Source organism: Lethenteron reissneri, chromosome 61, assembly GCF_015708825.2.
Source record: "Lethenteron reissneri isolate LAM-NWPU_2019-01 chromosome 61, ASM1570882v1, whole genome shotgun sequence".
Classification (NCBI taxonomy): domain Eukaryota; kingdom Metazoa; phylum Chordata; class Hyperoartia; order Petromyzontiformes; family Petromyzontidae; genus Lethenteron; species Lethenteron reissneri.
In genome coordinates, this window is record NC_083839.1 from 6,641,521 (window position 1) to 6,662,000 (window position 20,480).

A 20,480-nucleotide genomic window follows, 5' to 3' on the forward strand; every position below is an offset into this window, starting at 1 on the left:
CGTTTAACCTACTCACGCCGGCTTGTGCCCGCCCTCACAGTCGGGCATATTTGCGGAATACACCACGCCGCCGTTGACCCTGCAGGCCATTGACCGAGCAACCCGACGTTCCTACCAGCTCCCTCCGCAGCAGGAATGTGTTAATACCCGCCATTCGCAACTAAGTGACGGGGACGTCACCACGGCGACCGTGCCAGGGCGGGTGTCCGTGTTGGTTCGGTTGTTAAGCGAACGAGGCCGCCTCCTCATCCCAGGGTTCAAGTCCCATTTCCACTGCCACCACCACCAAGAGGTCACGGGACGAAGCCACGAACCAACCCGGCTACTGGGCCGAAAGGTTGTTGCCCGCTGGTGAAGTAACGAGACGCTGTTTTGGACAGGACCACTTTCCGAAGGGTCGCTGGCAGAGGTCGCAAACGGGTTGTGATTCCTTACCCGTACCCGGCCGCACCAGGGTCGCAAACGGGTACCTGTACCCTACCCGTATCCGGGTAGGGTACGGGTATCGGGTACCTGATTGCGACCTCTGGGATGAAGCCATGTTGCAGGCGCAGGTGGGTTGATTCTAGGAACTTGAATTGTGAGAAGAGACAAGACGTTGGGAAATGAGCGACAGTTACTCACCAGTGACTCATGGCCTACCCTTACCCGGCCGCACCAGGGTCGCAAACGGGTACCCGTACCCAGCCGGGTACGTATCGGGTACCCGGTTGCGACCTCTGGTCGCTGGTAGTCATTCTCTTAAGACCTACACGATGTTATTGACGAATGTGTCGAGTGTGTTTTGCTGTCAATTGCGTTCGTGCACCGCTTCCAACGCAGCTTCCACTCCACTAATCTGCAGCCACAGATTCCCCCACGGGAGGGTGCCGCGTCTCCGTGCACTGCAGCTGGTAGCAGCAGGGCCAGGCCACTGCTAAACTAGGACCCACATCGAAGAGTTGGTTGCCTGCCAATAACATCTGGCAGTTCTCCAGTGCTCGTTCAAGCAAGCCCGACTGCTGACCAAGCCTGTTCAGGGTGTTGCTTGTGTTGAATCAATGCAGTTGATGAGATGCAGTTTGTGCAGCTGATGGAATGAGTAGGACCACTCACATTATGTGGAGGCTGTTGTTCAGTTATTTTATTCCTTGCATTGGAGAAGCTGCAGTTGTGCATTTGCCCGCAAGAGGGCATCACGTGACTTTTGTAGAACCTATAGTGCACATAGCCACCTCAACCCTATAGCCCTAACCTGCAGTGCACATATAACCATCTCAACCCTATAGCTCTGACCCTAATCTGAATCCACATGTAGTCACCTCACCCGAAAGCCCTAACCCTAAATAGAGTTACAGCTATTTCGGGAGTCCCAATTCCATGCCGTTGCAATTCGGACCCCCCGATGTGGAATTCCGACTCCTGGAAGTGGCATTGGGACTCTGGAAATGAAATAGAAAACAATTGAGAAGCCTAAAAAAGCAAAATGGTATTTAAAACAAGTTCTATGTAGCCTTAAAAGTGTCTCGGTGAGACAAGTCGAACGGTAGGTATATGGCTGGAGTCTGTAGGATGTAGGGTTCCACTGATATTTAAAAAAAAAAATAACGATTGTGTCTATGGCTGCATCGTGTGCCTTTATTACTTGAAACTGCAGTTGAAAAAAACAAACTCGAATACAGACAACCGGGACAGGTAACATGTCACGCATTGGTGCAGTAACCCAGGAAATCACAACGAAGACGCGAAACAAACAAAGCAACACGTGGCCACGTCAATCAGAAGCAGAGACGCAGAGAAAAAACATCCAGGTCTGGCCTTGTAGAATACAAGGGCGAGCACAGTCAGAGAGAGGGCATCATCTATGAAAGGCTGGCACGACACACGAAGGGGCAGTTTGGCCAAAAAACGCCCTGCAGCCATGGGCTCCACAGAACAATACCGAACATACCCAGTGCTCGTTTTCGAGTCTATCTCGGAGAGGCCCAAGCCGGGTCAAACTCCGCTCGCCACTCAACATTTCTGCGTTGCGGCTAGGCACATCATTAAATCGGGCTGCAAGGACTGTGAACGCAGCGCGTGAATCACAACACCTTCAGTCCGCAACGAACCACGCGCACACACTGCGATACGATGCTTTCCCAACATAGTCTGAGCAGACTGTTGGGACAATTGCTGTTTGCGAGCACTTATGAAGGCCGGCATGGCACACGAAGGGGGGGGTGGGTGGCCAGCACCACAAACGGCCGCCTTGTTCCCCTACTAGCGATGTCCACACACCGCACGAATCCCTTATTTTTGGCTGAGTGGCCCTAGGGGAGGCCCATTACCGGTTCAGATAATCCTCACTCGTGTTGGCTGTGAGCGTGAATCGAATTCGGGTCGCCGGGTTCGTATCACAACACGCTAACCGCTGCACGACGATACGACACTACGCACCCACACGACACACCACACTACACACAGCCACACGCGCCATTCGTGGCAGACCACCTGCCCTGCACAACGCAACGCGGTCGTGCCCACGCGGTCCTGCATCAGCCAACGTCACTGCCTCTGCTGCTCGCTCGGCACGCAACGCGGCCACTTGCAGTACCAACGGCGCTGCAGAGCAAAGCCATGAGGTTCGACGGCTGACCGCACCGCACGGAAAGACGGTGGGTGGAGAAGTCGGGGTTAATTAGGAGAGAGAAGGGCTTCAGCGGGAGGTGGAGGCTGCGTGCGGAGGAGTTGGTCGTAGCAAGTGGGTGGAGGTGGCGCGTGTCGGCGAGTGGAGGGGAGAGGTGGAGCGGGGTTTCCTCAGTCCTCCAGGACGAAGTTGGGGTTGACAACGAGGAAGGGGTCCTCCTCCTGCACCACCTCGTCGCCCTCGCCTCGACGCCGCTGTCCGAGGCCGGTCTGAGCGATCTCGATCAGAACGTGATCCTGACGCACGCACGCACGCACGCGCATGCAGATACATACAGACATACACATGTGCAATCACATACTTGTGCAATCACAAACACGCACGCAGGAAGTCACACACGTAGATGTGTACTTTCAAATGTGCTGCGCAGTAGTGATGCAGCGGCGGTTAGTGGCGAGTGGTGGCGAGCATGGTGGAGCTCTGTGGCGGAGGCCCGCGAAGGATGCCACGGGGCAGTTGGAGGCAGTCGCCCTCCAACAACAACGGAGGGCAAAAGAGAGCGACGCTCTCACAACGAACCGAGCGCCGGGCGGATACAACGCAGCAAGTTGGAACAGTAGGGGACACAGGTGGTGCATCAGCCAGTCATCTCAGTCAGCGGGCGTTCAACACTTCACGTGGCCTTAAAGTGTACCTAGCCCGGCACAAACGCCGTGGTGATGTCACCATCACCTAGTGGCGAATGGCGGTTGTTGTTACTCACATAGTGCACTAGCCGGTAGATCACTTTCTCCACGACGGTTTTCTTGGTGACCAGCTCAGCCTCGGTTTCGATCTCACTCTCAATCTCCTTCAGGTACCACTCCACCAGCTCCCCCCTGCGCACCGACACATCCTCCAGCTCTGCGGGGCAACACGCGCGGTCACGCACACCGCTGGTAGTTAAGCACACAGCTTAGTCATGCACACGGCACACAACTTCCACCACATCACTACAACCAGCACATCACATTGCTGTAACCACCAAGCCCAGCACCACACGATCAGCAAGAACTCGTCATACTGAGACCATTCTACCAAGGGGCCACCGAGGGCCAGGATTCATTCCCAGAGAGGGCATCAGGAGGGGGCTCACGTGTGGCGAGCAACGAGGTACCGGAGGAAAGGGTAGCGCCACGTGACCGTGTGCACTGGGAGGGCGTTTCGCCAAAAGCAAACCCCCATGGTCGTAATCATTACCCTCCATGCGGCGCAGGTGCAGCACCAGCAGGTTGGAGAGGCGCCGGTATTCGCTGAAGGAGAGACGGAGAGAGGCCTTGGCGGGAGTGGGGGGGGCGGCCCCCACTTTTTGCGGGGGACTCTCAGGGTCGGCCGCGTGCACAGAGCCGTTCGTTACCCCGTTCGTTCCCCCGTTCGTTCCGTCGTTTACGCCGTCGTTTACGCCGTTTACGCCGTCGACGCCGTCTGGGAGAGCGGGGGTGGTGCCACAAAGTCAGAAAAGTCTGTTGCGGAACATTCTGGTTGCGAAACGGCAACTCCGCGTGTATATTCCAGCTCGTGGCTATGCACGCGGCCCGCGATCAAGCACCGAGGAGAAGGCGGTACCACGCTAACCTCCACCTGTTTGATCTGTACGGGATAAAAAGTTGTCCCCATCACGTGCGTGGGTGTTCTCCCCGTGCTCTGGTTTCCTCACACACAAACTCATCAATTGGTTGAAAACATCTCAATATATATAGGGGACCGCAGAGCTTGGGAAATTGTTGGCAGCAGCGGCTCGCCACTTGACTGCGGCCGCCGCTGCTGCCCTTCTATCTTGTCTGCGAGCACTGTATTGCGCGTTACAGGTTGAAATTTCACGTCGCGATTCCACGACAACCTTGAGAATTTCGATTTAAAGCTTTCGTGACTGCAGGGATTCATCTTCTTGGTTCTTTCAATCGTCCGTGTGACTCTTGCGCCCGAGACTATATCCCGGTATCTTGAGTTCTCCACCTGGGGCTAAAACAAAACCAACTTCGCGCTTAAGACTGTAGCCACTGTTGGGAAAGAGTGTGCTGGTAAATTTCGATTTAAAGCTTTCGTGACTGCAGGGATTTATCTTCTTGGTTCTTTCGGTAAAGTCACGTAGAAGGGAAGTAATAAAATAATAAAAATAAAACATAATAAAATAATTCTCACGACGTTTCGGCCACAACGCAAGCAGCCGTCCTCAGGTGGAGAACAGGTCTGTCAAGTAGAGAGTCTGTCAAGTAGACAGTCTTGACAGACCTGTTCTCCACCTGAAGACGGCTGCTTGCGTTGTGGCCGAAACGTCGTGAGAATTGTTTTATGTTTTATTTTTATTATTTTATTACTTCCCTTCTACGTGACTTTACCGAAAGAACCAAGAAGATGAGTGTGCTGGAAACCTGAGGAACCCCCGGATCGAGGTGGGAGGGATTCTAGGCGAGGTGGTGGAGAGAGAAAGAACCACCCCGTGGTGGCGATGATGGTGGTGGTGGTTTTGACGAGTGCAATGGTGGTGGTCATTTTGATGATGGCAATGGTGGTGGTCGTTTTGATGATGGCAATGGTGGTGGTCGTTTTGATGTCAATGGTGGTGGTCGTTTTCATGATGGCAATGGTGGTGGCGGTCGTTTGGATGATAGAAATGGTGGTTTTGAAGGCAATGGTGGTGGTCGTTTTGATGTCAATGGTGGTGGTCGTTTTGATGATGGCAATGATGGTGGTCCTTTTTATGATGGTAATCGTGGTGGTCGTTTTGATGATGGCAATGGTGGTGGTTTTGATGATGGCAATGGTCGTTTTGATGATGATGATGGTGGTCTTGATGATGGTGATGGCACCGTTGCTTCCCGCTTGGGGTGGTGAAGGCGGCATGGAGCGCTGACCTGAGGCCTCCTCGCTCGCATGGTAGTCCTCGTCCTGATCCAGGTTGATGTCGGGCGTCTCCACACGGATAATCGACTTGTTAAGCAACCGGAAGGCCTCCTTCACGTGTTTGGGCTGCACCTAGAGCCCCCAGAGACGCAGATTCAGTTTCAGTTACATTTATCAGGATTTTACCCTGTGAGCCATTTGGCTCTTGATTTGGGTTCAACCGCAACAAACAATACAATTACAAGATACACCTAAAATTCATTGCACACAAATTTGAACATCACGTACGAAAACAATAAAATCTTACGGAAAAAGCGCAACCCGTCCTCCCATGCTGTGCACAGAAAGTGCAAAAAATTCCATTTCGATGTTTGATCCCAATAACAATCATAACACAATACAATTTGCAACGCGCGTGTGTAACAAGACATTGCAAAAGACGTGGGCGGTCACTGGTTTAACTTACTACTTTCACTGTGAGGCACGATACGGCAACCAATTGCGGCTGTGATCGGGAGATATATTATTGATACACATTTTTCATGGAGGGAGGAAATGCTAATGAAATGGCTCCACGGTGTTAGGATGTACGCGTAAAGAACTAACTTTGTCATCCACAACGGGATTGGTCACGCTCCAGTCACTCGTGTGTGCGCGTGTCAACTTAACTGACCAATTCCTAACGAGGTCAGATTCTCTCCAGTGACAGCAACATTGGAAGTGACACCCCAAAGTGTTTTACGAGAATCATTTGGAAAACACTGCATGATATTTCAGAATCAGAATATTTCTCCTAGAGGAATCTGATGAGCTATGAAGCTCTTTTTCACAGATGCCTAATAAGGGGCGGGTAGGGGCGGGTAAGAACGTTACAACAGTACAAAAAACTTAACCCGTAAAAACAAAGTTTTTCACTATAAATCCTTTATATGCGTGTTCAATGGGCCACAACCCAGCCCACATTGGTCTTTGAAACGGGCGGCTAGAGTCCTTTCGTCCTCTGGCTTGAGATGGCTGCCACCTATGGGTCAGATGATTGTCTGCCACCATTAAGCAATTGGTAATTAATTAGAATTTTTTTTTTCATAAAAGGTGCAAAATTTTTGAATTTTTTTTTCACGAAAATACATTGTCACGCACAACGAGTCTGTGTGCAAAATGTCAGCTCGATTGGATCACGGGAAGTGGGTTAAAAAACGACCGAAAGATTTGCACGGTCGTAAGCAAGCAAGCAAGCGAACTTAATATAAAGGATTTAAAAACACGAAAGGAGTGCAAAGTAAAAGGTAAACAAATCACCCAAACACAAACAAATACAACACTAAAACCATCCCCATCCTGCCAGGCAATGCCCAACCGATGTATTCACCGATTTTTCAAAAGCGACCTGGCCACAAACGATAGTTCAACAAAAGTGGCGTACCATTCGGACATTAACACAGTAGCAAAAAAAACACTGGTCAACAAAAATAAAACATTTTTTTCTGGCCTGGACTTTTGCAGCTGTTTTAGACTATTTCGATTTAAAGCTTTCGTGACTGCAGGGATTCATCTTCTTGGTTCTTTCGGTAAAGTCACGTAGAATGGAAATAATAAAATAGACAGGCCTGTTCTACACCTGAGGACGGCTGCTTGCGTTGTGGCCGAAACGTCGTGAAAATTATTTTATTATGTTTTATTTTTATTATTTCCATTCTACGTGACTTTACCGAAAGAACCAAGAAGATGTTTTAGACTAATTTCAGGGTGCCGATTCCAAATCTGATCTCAGATTTGCTCTATCACATCTCATTTTATGCTAGCGGCATACCCCATTTTCATTGATTTTACCCGAAATTAACTCTGTCACTTATGATTGCAAGTTGTTGCGAGTCAGTGACTGCTTTAGTGTTAAAATATGGTGCTGTATTTTAAGGATAGTGTGTTTATAATATCATTTTATGTAGATATCCACATTTATTTAATATTTTTCTTCTACAGTTTTTATTGAAAATGCAATATTTGATATCTTAAAAACCTGATGCGATAGACAAAAACTGATGCCAGATCTGGAATCAGCACCACCAAAATTACCTTAAAACCGTTGTAATACTTTATGCCAGAAAAAGTGTGTTGACCAGTGTATAATCTAACACTCAGAAGCTGCCAAAGTTGTGGGACTAACCCACTTGCAACAACATCACCTCCACCAGCACACCACCACCACCACCGCACCTCGTCACAGCAGTGCATGCGCGCCATGGACTCGGAGAGGCGGATCATGCTTTCCAGCTGGCGCACGGTGATGCGCCACGCCGACTTGGTGATGCCCGAGCTGTCGCGCTGGCGCAGCCGCTTGTACTGCTCCACCATGAAATCCTCGGCCGCCTTGGTGATCTGCGCGGGGCGACACGGGGCGACACGGGGCCGACGCACGCTTCAGATGCCGCGACCGTCGGGGATTGTGGGCGGCTGGGAGGGGAGCGGTGGGTGGAGGAAAGGGTGGTGTGGTGGGGGGTGGGTGGCGCACCTTGGGCTTGAACTGCCGGGCAAACAGCTGGTAGCGGCGCATGTCCTCGAGCGAGTACACGCGCTGCACCGCTGCCTCCTTGTGCGAGTGCAGGTCCACGATGCGGCGCGCGATGGCGTAGTCCGTCACCTACGCGCGCACGTGCAAGCATGCTCGTGATGGCCGTGTCAAGGGCAGTGAACGAGAGTCCAGAGGGACTCAAATTGCCATTGAGGCGGTGCGCTCATCTTGCGTTAACCCGAGCCGGCGATGAACAAAGTAGTTACTGTAGCTACATACTATTAACACTCCTTCCCTTTATTAATGCTACCCCTATCCCCTCCCTTTGATGCTGCTAATCCTGCATAATGCACGGGCATAATGACTTTAAACCCCTCGCCAAACCTCCTACGCATTTCACAAATAGTACTAATCGCATATCTGCATTTCCCATAAATATGTCAAATTCCTCTTGATATGCAAATTATTTTGTCAAGGCGCTCTTCGCCCCTCCATCCCAGCTTAAATAGTCGCTCCAAGCCTGGGGCTTGTCATTCAGACTGTCTCCTCGACAGACCTGTTCTCCACCTGAGGACGGCTACTTGCGTTGTGGCCGAAACGTCGTGAGAATTATTTTATGTTTAATTTTTATTATTTTATTATTTCAATTCTACGTGACTTTACTGAAAGAACCAAGAAGAAGAAAAAAGTGGTACTCGCATTATTGACCCGCGGATTGACGATGAGCTGAAGAGTCAACCCCAAGACTAGGATGTGAACTCGCAATCTTCCAATTGCGAACCACTCGCTCTAGAGCCGTGCCACCCGACCGGTCATAATGGCCTCGTCGTAGACAATGAACCAGTATTGTTCATACCCCTGAGTCTGTGACCAGGGTCTGGGCGTCCAAGAATGTACGGGCACCACACAAGCGTCACCTTGCACAATGGCCCTCACTCTCGAACCCCGTTGTCACAGGGAATCTGCGCAACGGGAAATCCGCGTGAACAAGGGAATGCGTAGGGCCGATTTCCCCGCACGGAGAGGCAACAGGAACATTTCACGTTCCGATTTGTCGGCAACGAGGTCGCGAGCGTACGCGCAAGAGAGCCGCCCCCCCGATCACGGGACAGCCGGGGTAAAAGTCGTCGGTATTAGCGTGGCGGGGAAATCAAACTCGGCACTAGAAAAAGACAAAGAACCCCCGCGTAGCTTGCACGAGCGGTTGGGGGCAAGCACGCGTGTGGGGGGTGGGTGCTGGGGACGCCTCCCACCTCGTTGCACTCGTCCACGAGGATGAAGAAGAGGTCGAAGCGGGACATGATGGGCGCCGACAGGTTGACGTTGTGCTTCAGGGACTTGGCGCGGTCGTAGCGACCCCCCACGGGGTTGGCGGCCGCTAGAATCGACGTGCGAGCGTTCAGCGTCGCCTGCGGGGGTCGGGGTCACAACGAGCGGATGTCGGCGCGAGATGGAACCACAAACGGGGCGGCCACACTCAAAGCCCTGGCGGGGAGCGGTTTTGAAACTGCCTACAACTTGACCATCCCCCCCCTCGGAGGGGACCGGGCTCTTCCGCCCGCCGCTAGAACCCGTAGCGTGGCACTCGTTTAATCGGCCGCGAAGGGATGAGTTGACGATGTGCAGCTAACGGACCCGGGACACGTACCTTCACCCCGGCCTTGGTGATGGATATCGTCTGCTGCTCCATGGCCTCGTGGATGGCGACCTGGTCACGCGGCTCCATCTTGTCGAACTCGTCGATGCAGCAAACGCCCTGCGAGCGCGCGCACACACGTACAACCAAAATGGCAAAGGATCCCCTGTGCGGCGCACACAGGCCGTCGGGGCAAGCGCCGTCATCGGGCGCCTACGTGGGCCGGCACGGGGACGACAGGGCAGTGCCGCCGCCGCCGCCACCGCAACCGGCCGCCTTCCGTCTCCACGCCGGCAAGTCGTTCGAGGCCGCGAGCGAGAGGCGAGTGCCGGTGCGAGCGAGGAAGCTCACGTTGTCGGCGAGCATGAGCGCTCCGGCCTCGATGACGAACTCGTGCGACTCCTCGTCGCGCACCACGGCCGCCGTGAGGCCCGCCGCGCTGCTCGCCTTGCCACTCGTGTAGACGGCGCGCGGGGAGAACTCCTCCACGTGCCTGCGGCGCGTCACGCACGCACAGCGACGTCACACACAGCGACGTCACACGCGCTCAACGACGTCAAGCGCGCACAGCGACGTCACGCACGCACAGCGACGTCACGCACGCACAACGCGTCACGCACGCACAGCGCGTCACACACGCACAGCGCGTCACACACGCACAGCGCGTCACACACGCACAGCGACGTCACACACGCACAGCGCGTCACACACGCACAGCGACGTCACACACGCACAGCGCGTCACACACGCACAGCGACGTCACACGCACAGCGCGTCACACACGCACAGCGACGTCACACATGCACAGCGCGTCACGCACGCACAGCGACGTCACACACGCACAGCGCGTCACGCACGCACAGCGACGTCACACACGCACAGCGACGTTTACACACGCACAGCGCGTCACACACGCACAGCGACGTCACACACGCACAGCGCGTCACACACGCACAGCGACGTCACACACGCACAGCGCGTCACGCACGCACAGCACGTCACGCACGCACAGCGACGTCACGCACGCACAGCGACGTCACACACACACAGCGACGTCACACACAGCGACATCACACACGCACAGCGCGTCACGCACGCACAGCGCGTCACGCACGCACAGCGACGTCACGCACACACAGCGACGTCACACACACACAGCGACGTCACACACAGCGACGTCACACACGCACAGCGCGTCACACACGCACAGCGACGTCACACACACACAGCGATGTCACACACAGCGAAGTCACACACGCACAGCGCGTCACACACACACAGCGACGTCACACACAGCGACGTCACACACGCACAGCGCGTCACACGTACGTGGCGCGGTGTGCGACACCCAGTATACACGTGCCCGCAGACTCACTTGAGGAACTGGCTCTTGGCCGTGCTGGGGTCCCCCACCACGCACACGTTGATGTCTCCACGGAGCGACGTCCCCTCCAGCGTCTTCTTGGGAACCCCGCCAAACAGCATGAGCAGCACGCCGCGCTTCACCTCGTCGTTGCCTGCAGGCCCACGTCGCCGCCCTCGTCAACGTATCCCACGCCCCCCGCCGCTCGCCCGCACGCGTGACGTCCCCCCCCTCCCGAGACCCCCATCTACGCTCACCGTCACCCGTTATCACTGTCGCACGTCCGTCAACTAATCCATTGCATACATCACAGTTGGTCGAAATGAAGTCGCGGACCAACCCCCCCCCCCCCACCCCTTCCCACATCGATCGCTCCACATTCAACACAAGTGCATTTCACAGTCCACATCCCGTTCGGCCACTCGGCCTCCCAGCGGTCGCTCGGATCACCTCCGGACGTGCGCGCGGGGTTAGCGGGGTTAGCGGGGTTAGCGGGGTTAGCGGTGTTAGCGGGGTTAGCGGGGTTATCGGGACGCACCGTGTATGGTGGGGAAGAGGCTGGAGCACAGATTGTGGTAGAGGCTCTTGTCCTGGCTCATCTCAAACACCTTATCCCACTCGGCCACCGTCATCTGGTTCTTGATGCTCTCGGCCGACTGGTCCTCCTCTCTGATCTCCTTGCCTCCAAACTGCGCCAATGACAGAGACGCCACGCGTAGCGCGGTCAACGCGACGGCGATCAACACGACGGCGATCGACGCAACGGCAAACACCGCGGCGCGACCGACGCGACCGCACGCGGCACCAATCGATGTACCCGGGGGTTGGTGGCCTCCGCGTGGCATGCGAGGAAGGCCAGGCGGTAGGAGAGGTCGCGCACGCCCAGCGCCTTGAGGCCACGCACGCCGTCCGCTTCGAAGCCGTCGCGCCCGGTCACCCGCGAGCTCGTCTCGGCACGAACGCCTGCACCGAGATCGCACGTCACAGCCAGGGGGGGGGGGGGGAGCCACATGTCGCAGGCGGTGAGCGGGGCGCGAGAGACGGCGAGCTGCGCGGCGCAGACGGCGCTTAATCAAGAACACGCTATATATAAAAAAAAAATCTAATTGCGCGGGATTTTCGGTTTGTGTGCAAGGAGGCTCTTTTTAAATCCTTTATATTAAGTTTGCTTGCTTGCTTGCGTGCTTGCTTGCTTACGACCGTGCAAATCTTTCGATCGTTTTTTAACCCACTTCCCGTGATCCAATCGAGCTGACATTTTGCACACAGACTCGTTGTGCGAGACAATTAATGTCCGTGAAATTTTTTTTCCAAAATTTTACACTGTTTAGGGAAAACAAATTAAATATTTAATTACCAATTGCTTAATACTAGCAGACAATCATCTGACCCATAGGTGGCAGCCATCTCAAGCCAGAGGACGAGAGGACTCTAGCCGCCACGCATATAAAGGATTTATAGTGAAAAATTTTGTTTTTACGGGTTATACTTATTTTAAATCCTTTATATTAAGTTCGCTTGCTTGCTTGCTTAGGACCGTGCAAATCTTTCGGTCGTTTTTTAACCAACTTCCCGTGATCCAATCGAGCTGACATTTTCCACACAGACTTGTTGTGCGTGACAATTAATGTTCGTGAAATTTTTTTTCCAAAATTTTACACTTTTTAGGACAAAATATAATATTTAATTACCAATTGCTTAATGCTGCCATGCAATCATCTGACCCATAGGTGGCAGCCATCTCAAGCCAGAGGACGAGAGGACTCTAGCCGCCACGCATATAAAGGATTTATAGTGAAAAATTTTGTTTTTACGGGTTATACTTATTTTAAATCCTTTATATTAAGTTCGCTTGCTTGCTTGCTTAGGACCGTGCAAATCTTTCGGTCGTTTTTTAACCAACTTCCCGTGATCCAATCGAGCTGACATTTTCCACACAGACTTGTTGTGCGTGACAATTAATGTTCGTGAAATTTTTTTTCCAAAATTTTACACTTTTTAGGACAAAAATATAATATTTAATTACCAATTGCTTAATGCTGCCATGCAATCATCTGACCCATAGGTGGCAGCCATCTCAAGCCAGAGGACGAGAGGACTCTAGCCGCCACGCATATAAAGGATTTATAGTGAAAAATTTTGTTTTTACGGGTTATACTTATTTTAAATCCTTTATATTAAGTTCGCTTGCTTGCTTGCTTAGGACCGTGCAAATCTTTCGGTCGTTTTTTAACCAACTTCCCGTGATCCAATCGAGCTGACATTTTCCACACAGACTTGTTGTGCGTGACAATTAATGTTCGTGAAATTTTTTTTCCAAAATTTTACACTTTTTAGGACAAAAATATAATATTTAATTACCAATTGCTTAATGCTGCCATGCAATCATCTGACCCATAGGTGGCAGCCATCTCAAGCCAGAGGACGAGAGGACTCTAGCCACCACGCATATAAAGGATTTATAGTGAAAAACTTTGTTTTTACGGGTTATACTTGTTCCCAACAATTTTGTAAGGGTCGGGCGAGCGACCTGGCGTGGAGAGCTGCGCGACGTCGGGCACCACGATGAGCGTGCCGATGAAGTCGCAGCGGTCGCCGGCCTGCGCCGTCTCCACCGCCTCGGCGCGCAGCACCACCTCGACGCTGCGCGGGATGCTGCCCCGCGGTAACTCCGCCTGCGTCTCCTGCACGCGCACCTGCACCACGCGCGGCACACACGCACGTACCACCGTCAACCACCGCACTTGCCAAGAGACAAAGATCCCCCGTGTTAGGGAGTAGCCCCTATGAAGGCCGGCACGGTACACGAGGAGGTGGGTAGCCAGCACCACGCCCGGCCGCCTTTTGTCTGCCCAGTGGCGATGTTTTCACACACTTCGCCAGGTACTCATTTGAGGCTAAGTCGACCTAGGTGAGGCCCAGGACCGGTTCAGATAATCGTCACTGGTGTTGGCCATGAGAGGGAACCCAACTCGGGTCGCCGGGTTCATAGTGCAGCGCGCCATACGCTACACTACCGCTCCACACGAAACACACAAACATCATCCGTGTAGTCTGGAACAGACTGTTTAGGCGAGTATTGTTAGCGAGCGCCTATTAAGGCCGGCACTGTACAAGGAGGAACACATTGGTTCCACTACCCAAGATCTGCACCATCTTATTGTCCGTCTAAGAGTTAACGTCTCCTTGCACAGACGCATTCAACTATCCCACACGCCGCCCCCCCCCCCCTGCCGCCGTGCGGACGTCGTAGCATTGGCGGTGGTGGGGGGGGAGGAGAGGCACCCCCACCTTCTGGAAGTCGACAAAGCGCGACTTGTTGGTGTCGAGCAGGAAGCGGCGTCGGTTGGCGCACACGGGGTTGCGGCAGATGGTCGGCTGCGTGTACTTGAACTGCTGCTCCACGTCACGCACCACCGACTGGCAGTCGAGGCACTGGAAGGTGCCGCTCACCTGGACAAGGCCCAGGCACCCACAGCACCATCAGCAAACACGCAGGAGCCACGATCCGCAACTCGGGAGCACCGCCGTAGCTCGATTGAGTGGAGCGATAAACCAATGAACGATGCATTCTAGAATCTTAAGGCCGAAATGGGTACTTCCAAGGCTCTGGATCGATAGTGAATCCACAATGTTACACGAGGACTGTTGGATTCACAGCCAACTTTTCCCTGTTTGCTCTGGCAGTCAAATGTCGGTGGGAGATGGTCCTGTCACTCAGAGGTCACAATGCAAACTGGGCACCGCCGAGATCCTGGGTTCAAATCCAGGCAGCTCCCTGTGAATAAACCGATTCAGTTTCCACTGGTCACCAACAACCGCACAAAGCATCAAATAAAATCTGGTTCTGTACTAAATTGGGAAATTATTCCAGCTCTGAGAATTAAAAAATTGACAGGCTGACTGTCACATGACAAACATTACTGTTGGCGACAGGGTGGGTGAGAAATCTGCTGCCTCCTACTATTGTGGACCCAAGGGATCTCGAAAGTCGCTCTGCGATAATCGCTTTCTGTGGGCAGTTCGACAACGTGAAGCGTCACACTGGCTCTGCAAGAGTTACAAACGGCCATCTCGTCCAGTCACGCTCACAGCGCAACTGCGACGGAACTGGGATGGGTTTGCTAACTTTTTGGGAAACTGCACGTTCACCAAAAACTACAATTATAAGGCTCTGTAAAATCGTTACGGAGTCGGACGCGCCGCTTGTCGCTGGCCAGGCAGGGCCTCTTACCAGCTCGGGGTGCACGGGGTGCGTGCGCACAACCTGCGCACTGATGCGCAGCAGGGTGCCAATCTTGGTGGTGGTCAGCTCTCGGATCCTGGAGAGAAGACAAAAAGGAAGCTCTTAGACCCGAGTCAAACGGCTGCGTCTCTGCTCTCTCTCTCTCTTCGCAGGACTGGGACGCCGACGGCAACTCTAGCACCGTTCTACAGCAGGAGCCGGTCTGCAGGAAACCCACCGCTGGCTCAACACAATGCGGTCACCACGACTGCCTTTATTGGCCGGAAGCCAGACTTCCTCAAGCATTGTCCATCACTGGCTCCACCATCGGCCATTCTCCCGCGCTTAAAATCCTCAGTGGGAGAACTCATCCAATATCTCTCAGTAGACAGTCGAGTGAGTGCATGACGTTACCACCTCAAGAGCTCTGCGGGACATCCGTCCGACACTCCTGACCACTGTAGCCAACACCATCATGGGGATAGTTTAGTTTTATTTGTATGTATTTGGGTGATTTATTTTACCTTTCTTGTACTTTGCACTATTATCGTGTTTTGTATTGTTTGTTGTTGTAACGTTCTTACCCGCCCCTAGTGGATATCGGTGAAAAATAACTTTACAGCTCATCGGATTCCTCCACTATAAATAAATATTATGATTCTGAGTTCCCGACTCGACTACTGCAATGCTACACTCGCATGACATCAATAAAGAACATCGACAAACTTCAGGTCGCTTGAGTCTGTTTGCAAAATTGTGCAAGTTACAAGTCGAATTTCTTCTTAATAAAGCAGGAAGCCGATCACTCACCGAACTTCACGATCACAGACCCAGTCAGAATATTCATCTGCAGCTTTTAGTGAGAAGTGACGTGTTACAATAATCGTTGGGAAAACTAACACGCAGCACCGCTGACACTTGCTGACAGATGCACTCGAACCATGTTAAGGGAGACAAGGGCAGGGTTGGGCTAGAGCAGCGTTGCCCGTTTGAGACACTGGGAGGTACGCAGAGGGAGAAGCACGCAGCACCCACTTGTGTCTGGCGAGCACCTCCGTGAAGGCCACGTAAAACTCCTTCGCCTGCGGGATGTCCTTCCAGTGGTCGCGGGCAAAGTTACGGATGGCACGGCACAGGTAGGGGTAGACCCTGCGGCACACAGACACACGGCAGGTTACGCCGTCTGAGAATCGGCTGGCTCAATCTGGAAATTGGTTGGTTCTCTGATAATTGGTGGGACGGCCAGTGGCACCTGTAGTAATCCTCCTGTACAGTGGTGGCCAACTGCTGGTTGTGCTGCTCCAGGTCCGTGAAGTCCACCACCAGCGTGTTCCGCTCGGGGCGGCCAAGCTCCTCGGCGTCTCGAACATACTTCCTCTCGCCTTCTGCCGTCTGGAACCTGCTCCGCAGAGGAGACGGACAAAAGGGTCGTGCCAAGCGAGGGGCACGGGTGAGCGAGGGGCACGGTGAGCTTGAGAAGGGCACGGGTGAGCGAGGGTGAGGGGCAAGCATGGGGTGTGGTGCTCATCAATGTGTTTTATTTTACAGGCAGACCTCTATTAACACGACCCTGTATTAGAATGCTGATTAGTTATAGTGTGCTCTTTGTCCTGGAAAAATGCTTACCAAAAATAAAATCAGCGCTTACGAGCGAAAACACGCTGCAACGCCGGCAGAGGAAACGTCCCCACCCCTATCATTCGTTCAGTCAATGAGAGCGACTTGTGCTCCAAGCCAACCAGACCAAACTCCCCCACGATACGATTTCTCATGACATAATAATAAAAAAAATCTTATTTCCCCACTAATGTTATTACAGTTCATTTAGCCAGGTGAAAAATTACTTAGGCTTGCCACAAATGAACCACGAAACCTTGCTGATCTCATCAAGGAGCATAAACCATCACGCGAACTGGGGTCTTCCTCACAGCTGCTTGTGGCGAAGCCATCGAACAAAAACGGTGACTGCATCGTGCGCTTTCAGATAAGCTTCTGCGGCCATCTGGAACGCTCTTCCTTCCGATATTAGGAAGCCACTGGAGCTATGCACTTTTGAATCAACTCGATTGAAACTCATTTCTTTCTAATAGCTTTTTGTGTTTAGTTTGTTGGCCTTCCGCCGCACCTCCGATGAGCACGGTTGGCTACGTATGGTGTGAAAGAAGTTCAACATACACTATGTGGAGTTGTATTGTACATGAATACAGTAGTTACTTTATGGTCTCCCTCGACACAAACACCCCGCTCCCTATGCAGCCCACAGCTGCTGCTGCTGCTTCAATAACAAAAATCGTACGGCCAAATAAAAAAAGTAATGGGACAGCTTTTTTAACCTCTGGACAGTAGCGATTCCCCGTAGCATTGTGTTGTGCATCCACATATCAAGCAAACAGCAGCATCGGCGTGCAAGATCATAAGCAGCATCATTGACACCAATTGTCAAAATAAATACATAAAACAGTTTTAGTTTAGCAACATGATATTTGTCTATTTGCTTGTGTTTCTCCCTTGTGATGGGATTTTGTAAGATGAACGTTGATATTTATAAGAGGCACGGGGTGACCAATACGGTATGAATTGGTCTGTAATAAGTTAGTTCGGGCACTGATAAGGGATTAACAGATATGCAACCCGAGTTCCATTTGCCACGTTAGTGACTGAGACCGCTCACGCAAACGAAACTTAATTCCAGTGTCACGATTTAAACATCAGCGGCAAATAAAATCTTCTTACACTCGCGGCGCGTCGTGAAGTTACTTGTGCGGTCAGACTCCTCCATAAGCTGTCAACCCCTTATCAGTGCCCCTACCTTATTACAGACCAATTCAGATATGATTTCGTCAGCCTCCGTGCCCTTAGAAATCTCAACGTTCATCATAGAAAGTCCCATGACAAGGGAGACACACATGAACAAATCGACAATCACCACTACTACACTCACCCACACACTCTCATACCTGTCAACCCCTTATCAGTGCCTACCTTATTACAGACCAATTAAAGACCTTATTGACCACCTCGTACCCTTAAAAATTTCAACGTTCATCATAGAAAGTTCCACGACAAGGGAGACACACACAAAGAAATCGACAATCAGCACCACTAGCACTCACCACTACTAAAGTACTGCACTCACCACTAGCACTCACTCACCACTACACTCACCACTACTACACTCACCACTACACTCACCACCACTAGCACTCACCACTAGCACTCACCACTACTACACTCACGACTACTACACTCACCACTAGCACTCACCACTACACTCACCCACTACTACATTCACCCACACACTCTCATACCTGTCAACCCCTGATCAGTGCCTACCTTATTACAGACCAATTAAAAGCCTTATTGGCCACCCCGTACCCTTATAAATATCAACGTTCATCATAGAAAGTCCCATGACAAGGGAGACACACACGACCAAATCGACAATCAGCACCACTAGCACTCACCACTACACTCACCACTACTACACTCACTCACCACTAGCACTCACCACTACACTCACCACTACTACTCTCACTCACCACTACACTCACCACTACTACACTCACTCACCACTACACTCACCACTACTACACTCACCACTAGTACACTCACCACTAGTACACTCACCACTACTACACTCACCACTAGTACACTCACTCACCACTACACTCACTCACCACTACACTCACTCACCACTACACTCACCACTACTACTCTCACTCACCACTACACTCACCACTACTACACTCACTCACCACTACACTCACTCACCACTACACTCACCACTAGTACACTCACCACTACTACACTCACCCACACTCTCACACCTGTCAACCCCTGATCAGTGCCTACCTTATTACAGACCAATTAAATACCTTATTGGCCACCCCGTACCCTTATAAATATCAACGTTCACTCTACAAAGTCCCATCACAAGGGAGAAACACAAAGACACATTTATTTGTGTGTGCCTGTATTGAAACGGCTGTACGGGCCCTATGGACCTGACAACTCAATTTCCCTGCACAAGAATACGGAGTAAACCTGAAATGGGTTAACACGGCACCAGGTCATTCATCAAGCAGTGGAGTGACACGAGAGCTTTTTAGAGGCCCCACTTACTCCTCAAGGAAGTCTTGGAAGAGTTTCTGACACTTCTCGGCCAACTCATCTTTCACCGTCTGGCCAGCGTGGCCCTGAACAGGCTCCTGCACATCCATGGCTCGCGATGGCCGAGGAGGTTGATGAGGAGACGAGGTGGAGGAGGTGGTGAAGGAGACGAGGTTGGAGGAGACGAGAAAGATGGAATCGCCGCGTTGATCTCTTTCGTCACCGCACAGGCGATTTCGCGCCAAAACGGGTCACGTGGTCAAGTTCCCGCCAAATTCAACCAATGGGCCGCGCGCATTTCGTAGCACGTGACGTTGACGTGGTGGAGGGGGGCGTGGCGTCACTCTCGTTCTTAGGTTTCGATTTAATAAATTAAATACAACGTCAAGGAATCGATTCTCGGGATGGTACTTAACGCAGGAGTCGATTCTTCGGCATCGCCGGGCTGTGTCTTCGTCAAGGAATCGATTCTAAGGATTGCACGTTACGCGAGAGTCGAATCTGGGGCATCGATTAGTGGAGAATTTTACAACGTAGTGTATAGCGCAGTGTGTATAGTGTAGTGTATAGTGTTGTATAGTGTAGTGTATAGTAGTGTATAATAGTGTAGTGTATAGTGTACTGTATAGTAGTGTAGTGTATAATAGTGTATAGTGTAGTGTATAGTAGTGTAGTGTATAGTAGTGTAGTGTATAGTAGTGTATAGTGTAGTGTGTAGTAGTGTAGTGTATAGTGTAGTGTATAATAGTGTAGTGTATAGTAGTGTCGTGTATAATAGTGTAGTGTATAGTGTAGTGTATAGTAGTGTAATGAATAGTGTATTGTATAATAGTGTAGTGTATAGTAGTGTAGTGTATAATAGTGTAGTGTATAGTGTTGTGTATAGTAGTGTAGTGAATAGTGTATTGTATAATAGTGTAGTGTATAGTAGTGTATAGTAGTGTAGTGTATAGTGTAGTGTATAGTAGTGTAGTGTATAGTGTTGTGTATAGTGTAGTGTATAGTGTTGTGTATAGTGTAGTGTATAGTGTTGTGTATAGTGTATTGTATAATAGTGTAGTGTATAGTAGTGTAGTGTATAGTGTAGTGTATAGTAGTGTAGTGAATAGTGTATTGTATAATAGTGTAGTGTATAGTAGTGTAGTG

General features: G+C 51.6%; 1 protein-coding gene across 2 annotated transcripts; it reads right to left on the reverse strand.

The window, feature by feature from the left end:
• Positions 1-1,396: 1,396 nt before the first annotated feature.
• Positions 1,397-19,579, reverse strand: LOC133358333 (zygotic DNA replication licensing factor mcm6-A-like). 2 transcript variants are annotated; one of them, XM_061576604.1, is made up of 18 exons: positions 19,347-19,579; positions 16,477-16,623; positions 16,260-16,373; positions 15,234-15,321; positions 14,291-14,452; positions 13,530-13,695; positions 11,817-11,962; positions 11,538-11,688; positions 11,012-11,153; positions 9,988-10,129; positions 9,649-9,756; positions 9,254-9,409; positions 8,001-8,129; positions 7,706-7,867; positions 5,503-5,623; positions 3,848-4,063; positions 3,372-3,511; positions 1,397-2,904 (listed from the first exon to the last, which is right to left on the reverse strand). In XM_061576604.1, the coding sequence occupies exons 1-18, from the start codon at positions 19,442-19,444 to the stop codon at positions 2,779-2,781; spliced, it is 2,514 nt and encodes an 837-aa protein (XP_061432588.1). In that variant the 5' UTR covers positions 19,445-19,579; the 3' UTR covers positions 1,397-2,778. The 2 variants fall into 2 exon arrangements, with proteins under 2 accessions (XP_061432588.1, XP_061432587.1); XM_061576603.1 differs by having other exon boundaries at positions 1,470-2,904; positions 3,848-4,072.
• Positions 19,580-20,480: the final 901 nt, after the last annotated feature.

Coding starts and splice junctions, on each gene's coding strand:
- LOC133358333 (XM_061576603.1), bottom strand. CDS start 19,444: ATGGATGTGCAGGAGCCTGTTCAGGGCCACGCTGGCCAGACGGTGAAA. Junction 10,130..11,011: donor GCCAAGAGCCAGTTCCTCAA/GTGAGTCTGCGG, acceptor GACGCGCCGCAG/GCACGTGGAGGAGTTCTCCC. Junction 5,624..7,705: donor GCATGCACTGCTGTGACGAG/GTGCGGTGGTGG, acceptor TGGGGGCTCTAG/GTGCAGCCCAAACACGTGAA.